This window comes from Pinus tabuliformis, chromosome 4_1 (genome assembly GCF_031772625.1).
Source record: "Pinus tabuliformis cultivar Carrire ecotype Pingquan chromosome 4_1, CPIR1, whole genome shotgun sequence".
Classification (NCBI taxonomy): Eukaryota; Viridiplantae; Streptophyta; class Pinopsida; order Pinales; family Pinaceae; genus Pinus; species Pinus tabuliformis.
In genome coordinates, this window is record NC_142303.1 from 55,747,202 (window position 1) to 55,764,880 (window position 17,679).

At 41.0% G+C, this 17,679-nt stretch overlaps 1 protein-coding gene across 3 annotated transcripts in view; it reads left to right on the top strand.

Annotated features, from left to right (window-relative positions):
• The window catches only part of RECQI1 (RECQ helicase l1), a 233,625-nt gene that overhangs the window by 79,392 nt on the left and 136,554 nt on the right, over positions 1-17,679 (top strand). For all 3 annotated transcript variants that reach the window (XM_089419187.1, XM_089419188.1, XM_089419186.1), the window contains exon 2: positions 12,800-13,245. In XM_089419187.1, the coding sequence (XP_089275313.1) occupies positions 12,800-13,245 (446 nt within the window). The remainder of the gene's footprint in view (positions 1-12,799; positions 13,246-17,679) is intronic.

Consider the following 17,679-nt stretch of genomic DNA (forward strand, 5'->3'; position numbering starts at 1 on the left):
CATGGACACAAATAGGATGCACTGTGATGTCAGATGGTTGGACCGACCAAAAGGGGAGAACCCTTATAAACTTCTTGGTTAATTGTCCCAAGGGGACAATGTTTATGAAATCCGTTGATGCATCTTCACATATCAAAGATTCAAAATTATTATGTGATTTGTTGGATGTGTTTATTTTGAAGGTGGGTGCTGAACATGTTGTCCAAGTCATAATGGACAATGCTGCAAATTATGTTGCTGTTGGCAAGATGCTTATGGAGAGACATCCTACTTTATTTTGGACACCTTGTGCTGCACATTGTATTGATTTGATGTTGGAGGTCATAGGAAAAATTTCCTTTGTCAAAGATATTGTTGACTCATCAAAAAGCATTACAAAGTTTATATATAATCATGCATTTGTGTTTAGCTTGATGAGAAAATTCACCAACAACAAGGAGTTGGTGCGCCCCGCCATTACACGGTTTGCCACCAATTTCATATCTCTTCAATCCTTCTTGAATTCAATGTGGGATATGAAGAGAATGTTTCTTTCAGATGAGTGGCGTGCTTTGACATTTAGTCGCAAACCAGAGGGAGAGGCCATATGCAGATTAATTTCATACCAGGAAAACTTTTGGGCAGGAGTGCAAGAGGTGTGCAACGTTACTGAACCTTTGGTAAAAGTTCTTTGATTAGTTGATAGTGACAAGCCCACAATGGGCTATTTGTATGAGGCCATGGACAGGGCCAAAGAATCCATTCGGGCCTACTATGATGATAAGGGAGATGAGGGGTTTCAGAAACAACTCCTCCTATGGGAAGTGATTGATGAACGATGGAACAACACACTCCATCGTCCCATTCATGTTGCAGGGATCTACCTGAACCCCGCATTTTCTTACCCATGTGGGTTCTTATTTGATGCTGAGATCATGGATGGATTCTTAACCTGTGTTCAGAGGATGGTGCGATCTCCAGCAAAATGTGCAGAAATCTCCAAAGAAATGGAGATATATAGGATGGCAGGTGGCACATTTAGCTTTGAGATGGCTGTGGTTGATAGGAAGATTAAAATGCCAGGTATTTTTTAGTTTGTTTCAAATTTCATTGTCTCTTCAAGTTCATAACTTCATATTTTACTTCAACTTTCAATCTTATGTTTCTCTTATTTGTAATTTTGTTGTAGATGCATGGTGGACTCGCTATGGTGCCAGAGTACCCCATCTGCGAAAACTTGTCATTCGAATCCTCAGCCAAACATGTAGCTCCTCAGGATGCGAGTGCAACTGTAGTGTATTTGAAAAAATACACAACAAGAAGCGCAACAGGTTAAACTTAAAATATTCCAAATTTCTAATTAAATTTTTGAATTCATTAAATAATAATTTTATTTTTATTATTATTTTATGATTTTTGTACAGGTTGGAGTCTCAGCGACTTAATGACATGGTTTACGTCCACTATAATCTTTGATTGTGGGTGAGGCAACTTGAGAGGATACCTGATATGGAGGCCATCTCATTAGATGGGATTGACACCACCGCTGCATGGAGGGTTGAGGCCGAGAGGGCTCTCATGGAGTCTGCCGATGATTGGTTAGAGCAGGACGTAGTGGAAAGCGTAGAGGGGGAGGAGGAGGAGGAGGAGTAACAGGAGGAGGAGGTGACACCACCTACCCAGGCTACCCTTGCCACCAGTAGAAGATGTGGTCTATCTCCTGTAGCTCCTAGTTGTTTTTTTTTTTTTGTTTTCTATTCTTCAGTAAGAAAAAAAGCTGTATTATATTCATAGATAATTTTGATATATACAACATCTGTCAGATAGCTGGTGACAACCTGTAGGCTCATATAGAGGGAACATGAAAAAGTAAGAACTATAAGTACCCAAATTTTGGCATGCAAACCAGTCTGCTGATATATATCCATATCAGTTCAGCAAAAAACTGATTCCATCTCTAGACATATAAAGATATATAAAGATCTTCTGTAAAAAAAGCAACTGTGATGGGGGTTGTTGATAAATATAAAAGAAAAGAACAAGTTTCATGCTACATACCAGAATATGAGGAGAGAAAAAACTATTATGTTATGTACCCGGAAGATGGAAGTCCTGTATATTGTGCCGAATATCTCCAACAGTGATGGATACCTTCCATATTTCATTTGGAGAGGAAAGTCCTTTAGAAAGCGCATCTGCCTCTTTGTTGAAAGTCCTTTCAATGTGTTGAATTGTGAAATCCTTGCGTGAGTTCCAGATTGATGCAATTCTGTCTAACCACCCCAAAAGATTGATATTTTGGATGATATGTACAGATTTAACATGATCTATGATCACCTTGGAATCACCAAAAATGTGCAGTCCTTGAATGTTTAAGAAGTCACTAAAGCTCAAGAGACCTGCCAAGGCCATAGCCTCCGCTTTGTTGTTCGATCCCTTCCCACCATTCCATGAGATTTGAATGTGCTGGTCCTCACACGGAATTATGAGAACCCCACATGCGCAGATTCCATTCATTGCTGCCCCATCAAAATAAGCACGTGGAAGAACAGAAAGATCCATCGAACTCCCAACATGCTTCTTCAAATTGAGATGTGTGTGAGGGGGGCTGCGGATGGGAAGGTGAGATAAGATAGAATCAAGTACAAGAGTATAACTTTCTTTTCTCCATTTCCAAATGGCCCAAATGGAGATCAGCGGAATAGGCCTCCATTCTGTTCTCATCTTACTCCACCATTGAAAAGCATCCTTTATTGATGGGAAAGAAATCCTATTCAGACCAAAGTGATCAGCAAGAGATTTCCATATCTTCATAGCATGTGGACAGACAAGGAAAATATGATAATTGCTTTCTTCATTCGCTTTGCAAATAGGATAGATTGCTAGCCCACACCAATTTCTTTTTTGTAAATTATCCCACGTAAGATTCTTGTTGTTGAAGACCAGCTAGGCGAATAAAATAATCTTGGTAGGGCAATTCAATTTCCAAAATACAATGGGGAAAATGTTTTTAGGGGGAGTAGGTTTCTCCATCTGAAGCATGCTATAAATATCTTTTACATAAACTGAAGACCGCCCCTTGGACCCATTCCAAATAAGATGATCCTCCTTCGATGATCTGAAGATACCCCTGCTTTTCATATACGTTATGACCTTATCCCATTGAGAAGACAGATCACCATAGAGTCCCATCATCTCGGTCGTTTTCCATGTAGGAATTGAACCCAACCATTTGTCAATGACCTGGTCCCAATAAAAAATCCCTATATGCTGAAGGTAGTGAAGCAGCTGTTGAGAAATAGGTAAATCCGTTACATCGCCCGCTAATGGATCAAGGCCAATTAGGATCTTTTTGCCCGATTGAAAGTTCCATGCCAAGTTTTTTAGAAAAAAAAGCTCAATTTTGTGGAAACTTCGCCATATTGCAGAACCATGAGGAGGACCAAAAGACCCCTGTCTAAACCAAACGATAATGTCTCTGTTATCCAAATATTTAGCCTTGATTACTTTGCTCCAATGCTGTTCCCGAAAACAACCTTCCACAATGATTTGCAAAGGAGAGCAATATGAAATAAATTTAAGTCCAAAATACCCCAGCCCCCCAGAGATTTAGGCCGAGACAGGTTTGAGAGCTTTGTCAGATGAAATTTTCTTTGATCCCTGTTTCCTCCCCAAATGAAATTAGCAGAACTCCTATTCAGATTTTGAATAATTTTAGCAGGAATGTAGAATAGATGTGCCCAATAGACCAATAACTGTACCAGGACAGTTTGCGTTAATATAAATCTTCCTGCCAATGAGAGGCTTTTAAATTCCCAGCCCGCAATCCTTTTGATAAATCTTTCGTGAATCCATGACCAATCTGCTGAAGTGTATCCAACCGGCTTGAGATGAAAGCCAAGATATTTCAAGCCCTCGTGAATGGGGGCAACCTTGATATTGAAGAGTAAGGTTAGATATGCAGCAATCTCCGAATTAATATCCTTCATGAAAAAGGATGATTTGTCCCCGTTTATACAAAGCCCCGTGGCTTTCTGAAATTTCCCCAATATAGAATGAAGACAGTCCCACGAGGCATGACACAACATTGCAGATAACAAAATGTCGTCAACAAAAAGATTGTGAGAAAAAGATATATCTCTACTGATAACCAGAGGATTGCAAACCTTATCTCTAATGGCTCTTTTAATGTGGAGACTGAGAGAGTCCATGACTAAAATGAAAAGGAGAGGGGACAGAGAACAGCCCTGCCGCAGGCCTCTAGCAGCAGGGAAGAAGGTGGAAGGGATACCATTTACGAGAACAACGTAATTCACATCAATTACGCATGCCATAATCCAATTTAAGCAGTTGTTATTAAGACCAATTTTGATGAGAAGGCATCTAAGGAACCCCCAATCTATGCAATCATAAGCTTTCTTGAGATCAATTTTTAAAAAAGCAGCCTCCACCTTCCTTATATGCATGGAATGAAGGCATTCCTGAGTTATGGCGACGACCTCTAAAATGTTTCTGTCCTTAAGGAAGCCATGTTGTTCAGAAGTAATATGGACGGAGAGCATATTCCGCATCCTTTCTGCAATGAGTTTGGAGATAATCTTATAAAGGGTATTACAGAGAGAGATGGGTCTGAAGTCCATGAAGGTTAGGGAGGGCTTCTTTTTAGGAATTAATGCAATATAGGTAGAGGATATAGAATGGGAAATAGTACCCTTTATCCTTGACTCTTCCACCATATTCAGAAGATCAGATTTCAGAATATCAAAAAAGTGGATGAAAAAGTCAATAGTCCATCCATCTAGACCCAGGCTCTTGTCTTTTTGGAATGATTTCATGATGGACAAGAGTTCCGTCTCAGTTACTGAGGCAAATAGGTGGTCATTCTACTCCTCATCGAACATAATGGGATAAGGTTCAATGCCCCATAAGATATCAGCAATATCACATCCCCCATTACTGCTGTATGCCTTCTGAAAATATTTGACAGCCTCTCTGGATATGTCTGCCTGAGATACCACCGTGGAACCCATCTCATCTTTAATCTCCCAAATGGAATTTAATTCTCGCCTCTTATTTGCGAAACGATGAAAAAATTTAGTGTTCTTATCCCCCTCATTGAGCCATGTGGCTCTGCTCTTAAGTCTCCATGAAGCCTCCTCAATAGCCAGCAGGTTCAGTTTTTTCTCTCGAGGTCCCTGATGTGGGCCCTCGTTTCCAGTGAAACATTATTTGAAGTAAGATAATTAGATAATTCCTCTAATTCTTCGTTTATCTTCTTTAGTTCCTTTCTGTTGGAGATCACCATACCCCGCTGCCAACGTTTAACACAAGATCTTAGGCCCGATAAGCGATCCAGGAAAGATTTGGATTGCCAAGGGCAATCTTTAGGGGAGTGTGATAGCCAATACTCCTTGATGATCTTGTTGAACTGCTCATCCTCCAACCAGACCCTATTAAATTTGAACGGGTAACCCCACCTATGACCCACCAGATTCCAATTGATTGTGATGGGACGATGATCCGAAATGAAACTGGGAATGTTCATAACAGAGGGATTCCCCAATTGATCAATCAGGCTGTCATGTATGAGGAATCGATCCAATCTCTTAGCAAGATACGCTTCATTTGATCTCCCATTGTCCCACGTAGGCCCCCTCTGGTGGGAAGAACATCAACAAAATTATGAAACAGAATGGCTTCTCTGATCAGGAAGCCCACCTGGTCATTTTTCCTGCCCCTACCCCAGACCTCATCATTGCTCAAGGTACAATTGAAATCCCCCCCAATGATCAAAGAGTCAATGTCCAAAAACTCAGAAGATAGAAAACGATCCCAGAATGGAAAGCGGTCTTTATACGGGGCATAAATATTAAGGATGTGAAAAGGTCCAGTATAACCTCTGAAATATGCCAGGAGAAGAATACCTGCAAAACAACTGAAAGCCATAGCAGAGATCCAAACCGGATCCCATAATACCGCCAGCCCACCAGAGAGACCAGAAGCATCCGTGGCAGCTATATGCCAGGTGGGAAACATGCGTCTAAAATATGAAATGGAATCCTAGCAACCGTGCATAGTTTCTTGAATAAGAATAATCTTTGAGTTTGAAGATCTGAAAAGTTCCTTAAGTGCCAAAAATTTCGGGCCCGCTCCAAGACCCCTAATGTTCATTGAGATTATATTTATCATTTGGACAATTCTCCAGGCTTGCTTGCTCTAAGTGGCCCATTACCAGCGAGATCGACAATCGGGATGTCAACCAGAGAGAGATCCCGGATATGCATATCCGACCTACCTTTCTTGCCCCAGAAGCAATGTTACTTGGGAGCGGGAGCGGGAGCGGGAGCGACCATTTTCAGAAGCTCCCGGTTTGGGAGCAAATCGGGGAGCGATTTTTTAAAAATATATATATTTTTTATATTTTTTAATTTTTGATACATATATGTCAACAAAAACATGTAGAATGATGAAATAGACATAAAAAACATAAAAAAACATAAATTGATCATTGAACCATATCACATCAATCATCTAGAAATTATAATCGTCATCAACCATGTCCACAAGTTAGTAAAATACATATTACAACTGCAACATATTGAGTCTTATAAATCATGATTCATCAAATTCAATATTAAAGTTTCAACTTCAAGCTTTCAGAATTGAAAATTCAATAACATTTATCATCATTGGTCACCAAAGTAACAAGTTGTACTTGTAAGCCAAGTTTAACCATTACAAGAAGTAATATCGAAGATATTTCTAAGTCCTAACTTCTAACTGTTAACATGATATGAAATGTTAAAAATTTATAAAATGAAACATGAATAATGAGGTGAAATGAAACAACTTTAGTCTTTCACAAAGCATCATATTCATAATTCACAATCATTACCAATGAGTTATAATTGCCAAGGCCCAACTTCAAACTTCAAATTTTCATTGTCACAGTGATATAATGTTTACAAAAAATATCATAATGTCATAATGATATGAAAGAGTCAAGAGTCAAGAGTCAAGGACTCAAAACTCAACAGTTATGAAAACTAAAGTCTAATAGAAACTAAAAAAGACAAGTAAACTGTAAATCTACAAGTGGCCCTTGCCACGAGAGTCTCCAGGAGTATAAGCAGGTCGTGGTGGTCTTCTAGGAGTCTCTCGCACAGACCGACGACCAGAACTAGAGCCTCCACGCGAGGGTGTCGATGGAGGTGGCAACAGCAATGGAACAAGACTCGGGCCCCGAGAACTGCTACTGGATGGTGGAGGTGGAGGTGGCATGGCTGGTGCAGCTGCTTCATTTTCATCCCGTACAAGCTCCTCTTCTAGTTCTTCCATATGTACAATGCCATCCTCCAAATTGTCGTCCTCAGGGTGATTGTCCCAAATTTTATATGTGGGATCTTCATTAGCCCGATCACAGTAATGGCTCAACAACCTCAAGTTGTAGTGCACATAAACCAAGCTTTCTGCTCGGTTTTCGTTGAGCCTGTTTCTTTTCACATTATGTATATAACTGTAGGTGCTCCAACACCTCTCTGCAGAAGAAGAATTTACAACCTGTGAAAGAACTTTTTTTGCCAATTTTGGCAAAAGTCCGTGGCCGCCATATGTTTCCCACCATGTGAGAGAATCAAATTTATCTTTGTCGTCCATTGCATGGAAGTTACCATACAAACCACTGCCACTGCAGTATCTGCCTATTTCAAGGCGCACAGCTGCACATTCCTCCCTGTCAGGCACCAACTTTTCTAATGCTTCCAGATATCCTCTAGTTACCTCTTGATCTAAATGGGGTTTGGTCCTAACACCACCCCCTGCTGCAGGTTTGCCCAACCAAGATTCTGAGTAGTATTTTGGCGTAAGGATATACGCCAAGCAATGTAGTGGAAGGTTAAGCCTATTCCACCGTTCACACACACAATCATGAATCAGTTTGTACAAGTTGGGATCTTTATTATGAACAATGTCTTTTATTTCCCCCAACATGGTATCCATTTGCTCATACACCTCGCCAATCACTGGTTTGTCTGTATCTGCAAACCGAATCATGTTATAAATTGGCTTGGTGAAATCCAATACCTGTCTCACAGTTGTCCAAAACTGCCCATCAAGAGCGGCCTCCTCCACCGTTTCAAAACCTGCCATGTCAGCTACATTTGTAGCCCTTTCCTTTAACACCTGCCAATGTGGACTTGATACCATGCTAGCTAATGCCTCTCTTACCTTCAAAAGGCGCCTGAAGGTGAGGTAATAGCTACCAAATCTAGTCCTCGCAATCTTCAGCAACTCCAATCTCGAGTGACTGCGGAAAAGGCCATGGGTATTGCTATGATTTGTAATAAATTTTATCATTTTTTTTCCTTTCTTGTACAAATCACCAATCCATTGGTATTGTACATTTTTGTTTTTGACAATATCATGCAATAGAAGGTTCAATGTGTGAACCAAACATCCAGACCAAAATATGTTCGGGTATTTATCCTCAATAATTGCTCTTGCTGCCTTACAATTAGGAGCATTATCAGTGATGACTTGGATGACATTGTATGGGCCAATACGCTCAATTGTTTCAAGCAATGCTTCTGCAATGTTGATAGCGGTCTTGAACTTGTCTGAGTAATCATGTGCAGCTAGAAAGATGGGACCACTTCGGGACACAGCAAGAACACTTATCAATGGCTTGCCTTTTACATTTGTCCATCCATCAGATACAATGGACACCCCATTGTCAGTCCAAGAACTTGTCATTTTATTCAAAGAATGTGATATTTTTGCTTTTTCATGATCAAGGCCAACAGTTCTTGCCTTGTCATACCCAGGGCTCTTGTATCCTTTAGGGGCATCATTTATGGCAGAAACCATTTCGTGCCAATAAGGTGAGCGTAGAACATTGAATGGTATCCCACATGCATAGAGGAACCTGTAAACTTTTGAATCCACATCATTCCTACACCCCTCATCAAGGAAATCTGATATGGTTCTACGCCTTAAAGATGATGACCCTGTGCCTCCATGTCCATATCCACTGCCTTGGGAGGATGCTGAAGGAGTTCTTTGTGATGGTGAGATTGGTTCAAAGAAACCCCTTGATCTTTTTGTTCTGTATTGGGCGTCCTCCTCTTCCTTTATGTATTTGGCTCTATCTGCTGTTGACACCGCTGCACAAGTTTTGATTCCTATTTGTTTCTCTCCATCCCATGGCCTTTTCCCGCAGAGGTGTCTTCTAGCACGGGTGTATGAGCCTGTGTAATCAGTGTTGCAATGGGGGCAATGAAATTTAGTGGTTCCACCCCCTCTCCCTGTTTCAGCCCTGTGAACATATTTCCACAATGGAGTTTGGTCTTGTTTAGTTTTTTGAGGGTCATGTTCACCCTCCTCCACCTCCTCCTCACTGGGGTTTTCACCCATTTGACTTCCTCCGGCTTCTTCATCCACCTCTTCAGTTTCAGGCCCCCTCCGTTTCCTACTCTCCACCACCATAATAACCATAAAAGGGACCAGGAAGAGGAAAATGCCAATAAATATCCCCAGGTCCATGGTGTTTGATGTTTGTAGGGTTTGAGTCTTGAATCTGCAAATTAATTTAGTTTATTGGGATTAATTCATTTAATTTATTAATTTAATTTAAATACATGATCTTTAAACTCAAACAGGTAAATTAAACTAACCAAATTAACTACCTAACCAGCTAAACTAACTAAATGATTAAGTTACTTACCTCTGCAGGCTTGCTCCTCTATCCTTGGCACTTGCTCCTCGCTCCTTAGCTCTGGCTCCTTGCTCCTCAGCTCTTGCTCCTTGCTCCTTTGCTCTTGCTCCAGCTCTCAATCTCTTGCTCAATGAAGTTGAAATGAAATTTTTTTGGCCCATTGGGCTTATAAAATAATTTTTTTTTTCTAAAATTTTTAGAAATTTCGGGTCCGGCGGATTTTTTTTCCGCCGAACCGCTCCCGGAGCGTTTTTTAATGCCCGGGAGCGATCGCTCCCCGATCGCTCCCGGGCATTAAAAAACGCTCCGGGAGCGCGGGAGCGATCGCTCCCTGAATCGCTCCCTCACAGACCAGGGAGCGCAAATTTTTTTACGGGAGCGCGCTCCCGAAAATCGCTCCCATCTGGGAGCGATTTTGGGAGCGCGCTCCCGACCCGCTCCCGAGCCGCTCCCGCCTGGAGCGCGCTTCGGGAGCGGGTTCGAAGGGGGGGGCGCTCCCTTGCAACACTGCCCAGAAGTGTCTGCTGCCCCTGTTCTGAGTCCTTCTAACTGTTATATTAGCAGCAGAGTTAGGACTAATGGATGGAGATGTAGATTTAAGAGGTTTGGATATGGACAACGGGTGAAGGTTGAGGGAGTCGCGCTTTAACAGAATGTCGAGATCATCATCAAATAAATTATTCGGGGAGGAACCAGGAGAGATATGAGGGGTGACAGCCGTAGCAGGTGCCTTGCCTTTGATATCTATCTTCGATTTTGGAGATGAGGAAGAAGGCAATAAATGGAGAGGGGAAACCTTCCTTACTGGCGCACAAGAGCGATATCCAGGAGAGTGAGGAGAGGAGGATATATATGTCACATGGGGAGCAAATGGAAAATCTTGAGAAGGATGAGGCACAGGAAGAGGTGAGGGAATGGCATGATCTGGACATGGTTTAGGGGGAGTAGGATCAACTGAAAAAAGCAACCTCCTTTCTGAGGGAGAGAGATATAAGGAGTGCGGGGACTTAGATTTGGGAAGAGGGATGCAATTGATCTCCGTAGAGGGACGATGATCTTGTCTGATATTACCTAAAGACTGTGACTTTTTGATAGATTTGCTAGATGATTTCTCCAGAGAGATGTCCCGAGAGAGCGAGCGACGGTCATGCCCCAGGTTAGAGATTTTGCCCAAATCATATTCGCAATTATGATCGATATCACACAGCTCAGTCCTGGAGCCTGAGAATTTTTTGATATGTTCCTTCCCCTTTTGCCTTCCAATCGGACGACGAGGACAAGAAACCTTCAGATGACTAGTTTTATGGCATATCGAGCATCTAAAAGGAACCCCCCAGTAATCCAACCTCTGTTGAATAGCTAGACTGTCCCATGATAAATCAATGTATTCAGGAAAACCCCCCCTGTATTCTTTTTCAATTAAGATCCACGCAACTCGTTTATCTTTTGCCCCCAGACATTTGGGATCAACATAGATAAACTTCCCAATGGCATTACCTATCACTGCCAAGGTTTCCTTGGACCACAATTCGATGGGGAGGCCCGGAAGCTTCACCCAAATATAGTTATTTTGTGGAGTGGATCGTAAAGGATTGAAACCAATGTACCATTTATGCAGGGCAAGAAAGCTTTTGTCATGTACCCAGGGAAGAGAGAAAATTATTTCAAGATCCTGTTCTTTAAGGAAATGAAAGCTGTACCAATTGTTCATTAATCTGACAATTGTAGGAATATACCCCAAGAGAGCATTCCATTTATCTCCAATCCAAATCCTAAACTGGCCATCCTCCATAGATGGAAAGTGCCAGCGACCAACCAGTGCATGCTTCTGAAGACTAACAATCCTGTCCAAGAGGAAAGAACTATCCAAATGCACGGCCGAGGGGGGAGAGGAAGTTTTAGCAGGACGCTGTTTCCCACTGCGAGACTGATAGCAAGATTCGTCTTCAAGTCTACCTTGATTCAGGATGAATGCTTGAGGAATGAGATTGTCGGTTAGCGAAGTTTTCCAATTTACCGTTGAGGATGTCCCACCACCTCTTTGTTCAGCGACCATGGTTGCCCGAACCATGGCTGATGCGATAGACGTGTCAGAAAACGCGTCCATTGCAGTAGAAAAGAACCAACTAGAATTCCTAGTTCTTCAACTTCTAGAGCACAACAGAGTCCACTGCCAACTCCACCGACATCTACATCTAGAGGGAAAGGGAAAGCTATTGCATTTTCTCACAAAAGGGGCAGAGGAAATCAATAGTATTAGTTATTTGGTTCATTTCATTGTATATGACATTATGGCTCATGATATGAGATACATTATTATATTTTTTGTTGATATTTTGAGGCTGAGTTGGGACTCAGGAATCAAGACTTACTATTCAGGACATGATTCACTGTTATGTGTGATGTAGCACTAGAAATGATATTGCACATCTTATATATTAGTTCTTTTATCATATTTATGTGTCAATGTATTTATTTTATGTTGTAGATGCTTTAGATATTAAAAAAATTGAAAAAAATGAATATTTTTGTATTTTACGATTTTTTTCCCAATTTTTACTGATTTTTCTCGATTTTTACGATTTTTTCCCCTCGCCGATTTAATCCCGATTGCGATTTTTGCAACATTGATTGCATGCTCTCCCTCTCACTCCTATTGTTTTCTTTCTGGAAGCATAAAAAAACTTGTTATGAAACCATTGAGAAGCTTTTCCTCTTTCCATTCTTTTCTTTATATTTCTTTGGTTGTTTGAATTCGTGTATGTTCATAACTGTTACAAAGCATAGAGATAAGTACACTTTGTGTGGGTGCCCTTAAGTGAATGTTAACATATGTAATGATTATATGTGACCAATTTGGCAGCAAATGCGCCATGTACAAAATTTATTAGAAAGGTCACGTGTTTGCTTATTTCTAGTACCAAACCCATTATTTTTTTTTTATGATATCTTGTGCTTCATTCAGCGTAGTTCTTTTTGTATATACTACCTTGAGCATGTGAAACACATCTGCTTATTTCTGTCATGGTTTTTTGATTTGAACTTTAACTTTTCAATAATTACCGTGTAATCTGGTTATCTCTGACAGTTCTTTTCTCTTTGTTGCAGGGGACGATGGGCAGGATTTCATATCAGTAGAGCACTGTGGTGACGACTACCTTGCAAGGCTTGCAGATTGCACACAAATCGATGAAGATTGGGGTGTTTTTGGAGGTTCAGAGTATGAAGGCAGTCCACCTGCAAATAATGTCACCGAGGGCAACTTTGAACTCGAAGACAATAGCAGCCATGAATCAGAAGATAAAACAATGGATGAAGCATTTGTTCCTGATAGTGATGAAGAGTTTGTTCCTAGTGATGGGAACAATTCAAGTAGTGAATCAGATCAGGGATATATGGAAGAAGGGACTCATGCCAGTGATGATGACATCATGATAATTGAAAACCCATCAAAATGCAGCAAACATTCTCCTAGCAAGGTTCCCTTTTCTGTTAATAGTAGCCAGGTTCAATTTTCTACCAAAGAATCGAGTACACAATCTACAAAGATCATGGTTAGTAAATTTATCCTTTTAGATGTGCCAGACTTCCTCTGGTGCTGCACTGCATTCATTAGAACGTAGAACTCGATTATGCATTTGATCAGTTGCATTACTGAAGAAAACTGAATACGTTTTTGGATATATATTGATCATCATCAGCCTACTGTGAGTTAAGGGAGTGAAAAATAACTGTTCCTTCTACAGAGGGTGATAAACCGATTTTTTTTCTTTCCAAGGTTGAATTAGATAGCTTTTCCCAGCTTAAATTCTAGATCCATATACTCTTAAAAGTATGTCACAGCAGCGGAAAAGGTAGCATAGCTTTAAGGTAATTGTTTTGTTGCTGATTTTGCATAATAGATTGTTTTCAATGCTTCTTATTACTCGGAATCTTTACCTTAAAAGTCTGTTTTTGTTCTCCCTTGTAGGGCAACAAAGACAAAGTTTTGACTGATAGAGGTTAAGCATCACTGTACTAAAATAAAATATTAGTCTTTTCACAAGGTAAAGGGAGATTCAAGTACTGCCTAAAACTAATAGCTTTTGACAGTATGCTCTTAGCCAGTTAGTCAGCCTAACAGTAACTGTGAATCTCGTTGACAGTTATCTTCTTATTGCCACAAATAATAGTGAACCTGGCTTTGCAGGCTTTTTCCGAGAATTTTCTGTGACAATGATTTCATATTTTGCACTTTTGTTTTTATTTTCTAATTCTTTTTTCTATGTAAAGCTATCAGAAACAGTAGCTGTGTGAAAGCATAGTTTCAAATTGCCTGGAAATTCAGAAAGTAGAAAAAGGGTTTCCTAGAAATCATGTGAAAAGTTATTTGGGAAAGGGGGAGCGTTGTGTTGTGAATTCTATTTTCAATTCCTAAAGATGATTTTGAAACATTCATTAGACAAAATATGTTTGCTTTTTATGTTGCCCTTGTTGCTGCACAAACTAGAAGGCCTAGCAAATAGGCTAAAGCTAGAGGGCACAACAACAATTTAGGACAGAAGCCCACTGCCAGCATAGCCTATGTCCCTTTCTCTTCTTGGATTTTCACCGATGGGAGGAGTCCCAGCATGGAGGAAATCACTAGGGTGATAGAACCAATGATGAGGTCTGTAGTGATTTCCAAGGCACATTCAAAGGAGAGGCTCAATATGAGGCTCACTTGTTTCAATGAAGCTTAATGGCTCTCCAGGAAAGACCTAAAGGAGTAGGGACCAAGATCTAGGGATTTATGATGTTACAATAAGGTTAGGTATATGGTATACCCCATTCATCATTTCTCCCACCTGGGCCCGCATTCCCATTCTGTGTCCACATAGGGCTAGCCTCCCTATCCCCTTGCCCCCACCTTCGGTCAGTTCTAGAATGATGCCCCGAAGGTTTAAGCAAATAAAAAAAGAAGAAAAAACATAATTGGCCACATTTAATAGGAAATTGTACCACAAAACGCAAAAGATGGCCAAGACAAAAATAATTAACACGTGGGCAAAATCCAATACATGAGTGTTGGAATTTCTAAGTCTAACTGTTAGAAACCCTTCATGTACTTTTCTGATTTATTTCTGCCTACTTTTTCCGATTAATTAACAAGTTATTTACCATGTAAATACTGAAAATAAATACAAGTACATGCTCAACACATTACAGATCATCAACTGAAGGAAACAAAACAAGCACACAAGTGACACTGTTGTTTTTGGACCAATGTCCGCAGAAAAACCCAATGCGGGGAAACCAGTGCAACTATCTGAGGGTTTTATTATTATGCAGTTTCTGAATACAATATGGGTGCCAAAACTGGCTCACCCAACAGAGAATAATCTTGGCAGTAGTAACTCTCAGTCGAAGACAGATGTTCCCGCTGAAACCCTGGATAATCACTCTGACAGCTTCACAACACCAATCTGCCCCACGAAACCCCACTGTCAGCCTCTAGGGACAGCGTTAGCCCTCTTTGGCCGAGTGTTTGCCCAATGTCACTCTGGCTTGCCCTGCGTTAGCCTCTGGAGGCACTGCGTCAGCCCTCTGGCCGTCTGCGTTACCCACGCTGGCCCTTTGAGGCACTGCGCAGTTCCTGGCTGCCTTTGCGTGAGCCCTGGCTGGTTCTGTGTCCCTCACTCTCGGCTACTGTGCTGATCCGCCTGGTGCTATCTCTGCCTCTCTGCTTCTGTAGTAACTGCCCCTCAGCTGCAATTCTGATCACTCTCTCAACTTCCTCAGCAAACCCAACCCCAAAAAGTCGAAATCTTGATCAACTCGGTGTGTTCTCCAAGTGACCCCCAAGCCTCCTCTTATACTTTTCTCGTTGACAATTCAACGGCCGAGATTAAGTCCCTAATCATCGACTAAGATTAACTCTGGCTTGATCCATGACTTTTGGACCCTTTTAACACAGTGTTATATTAATTCACATTAATATTTTATTTTCCCTAAGTTTAGACTTAAACTTAGGGACTCCATTAAAAATATTAATTATTTTAATATCTCTCAAATTGCTTAGAATCTGCCCAAACCATTTATGGGTATTTAAGTTTAGACTTAGGGACTCCATTAAAAATATTAATTATTTTAATATCTCTCAAATTGCTTAGAATCTGCCCAAACCATTTATGGGTATTGGAGATCTCATGTGCCCCAACTTCTCCACCAAATTTCGTGGCTGGAGCACATCCGATGCTATCCCAAATCAACACTCCCTCTTAGCAAGGACTGTGCTCTAGCAATACTCCTCACTGAGTATCACTCTGATCACCTGGCATTGGTCCTTGTACTGATGCTAAGCCTGCTGCCCATCATCTGCACTGCTGTATCCTGTACTGCTACCCATGGCCCTACCACTGCCACTGCCGCGTCTGTACTGCAACTCCCTCTCATCCTGTTGCATCGTGTTGCCCATAACACTGTCATTGCTAACTGCTGCATTGCAACCCAGTTACTGAGAAGTAAGTAATTGATCTCCCAACTCTAACATCTCCGTCAGGCTAGAGACACCCATGATGCTGAAGCTCCCTCTGTTGCTGACAAGTGCTCCCTCTTTGACCTCTGTGTTGCTGCAACTGTTCCATGCATCTCACACCGTTGCACACCTCTCTTTGCCTTCTTGCATTGGTGCAACATTCCCGTGCTTTTCGCACTGCTGCCTCATGCTGTCTTGGGAATCCTGCACTGTAGCTCCCTCGATCGCTCCATCTGCATCCGTCCCTATTGACATCCGCAAGTAGTGCTACTCCTCTTCGGGGCTCCTGTAGCAAGGTCTAATCCAAGACACTGGCTACCTCGAGGATCCTGCCCCTCATCGCTTGTAGTCTGTCTGACTGTTATGTAAAAAATTAGTTAGTCTTTAATTTAGGTTTATTATTTAATTTTAGGATTAATTAGACGAAAGGGGTGCCCATGGCGGTATATAAGCCAGGAACCCCATTGTAATCATTCATTATCTGTCAATTCAATCATTAATAAATATTTAAATATATATTTTTCTGCGTATTAGAAGTTTTTCTACTTCATCTGGTATCAGAGCAGTTCGGTTCTCAGGCTGTCCATCCGCTGACTCCGCTGCCCACTCATTCCAGCTGCATCCCAAACCTTGCGTCCCCTTCATTGAAATATTCGTCCTATAACCCACGCATATCCACCTCCCTGTCCACGCACTTCCCGCCTTACAAAATCCTTCATCTTCTTTGCGTGGGCTCTGCGGATTATTATTTTTCCTTAAATGGGCAGTTACCCCTCGTCTTATCTTCGGCTAACTATTATTAATTAATTAATCGTTTCATTTCCGATTTTTTCCATTAGTTTATTTAACAATAACTCTGTGCAGCACAGTCTAATCGTGTTCTGCCTGCAATCTAATCTTGTTCCGCCCCCCAGTCAAGTCAATATAATAGTACGTCATAAAATATTGGTGCAGGTGTGGTAAGGGAAGCCCCGCGTGAGGATTTTTCTTCTCAGATTTACCATTTTCCGCGAACAAAGTGCAGGACTCTGTCGTGGACAATACAGTTGCTGCTCCCATTGCCTACCGCTATTTCCAACCATAGCTCGGATATTTCCGACACTCCCTTTCCGTTGCCTCGTTAATCATCTGCCATTCTAACCCGCAATTCCCGTCTTTTTTTATTTATTAAAATCGTACCGCTCGTCCTCCTGACCACCCGCTTCACATATTCGCGTCGTTCTAGCCGCAGGCCAAACAATACAATTGCCAATCCATCAATCCATAGCCATTGTTAAAAGCTGCAGTGATATTCACTAAATTGTGTTTTTTGTGAACGGTCAAAAGGTTCTATCAGTCAACGTGACTGTTCGGGGTAGAAATATATAATATATATTTATAATTTTATATCGGCAAATTATATATAACGGTTTATCTATATATATATATATATATATTATATATATATAATATAAATATATATAAGTTATATATATTACATAACTTAATTATA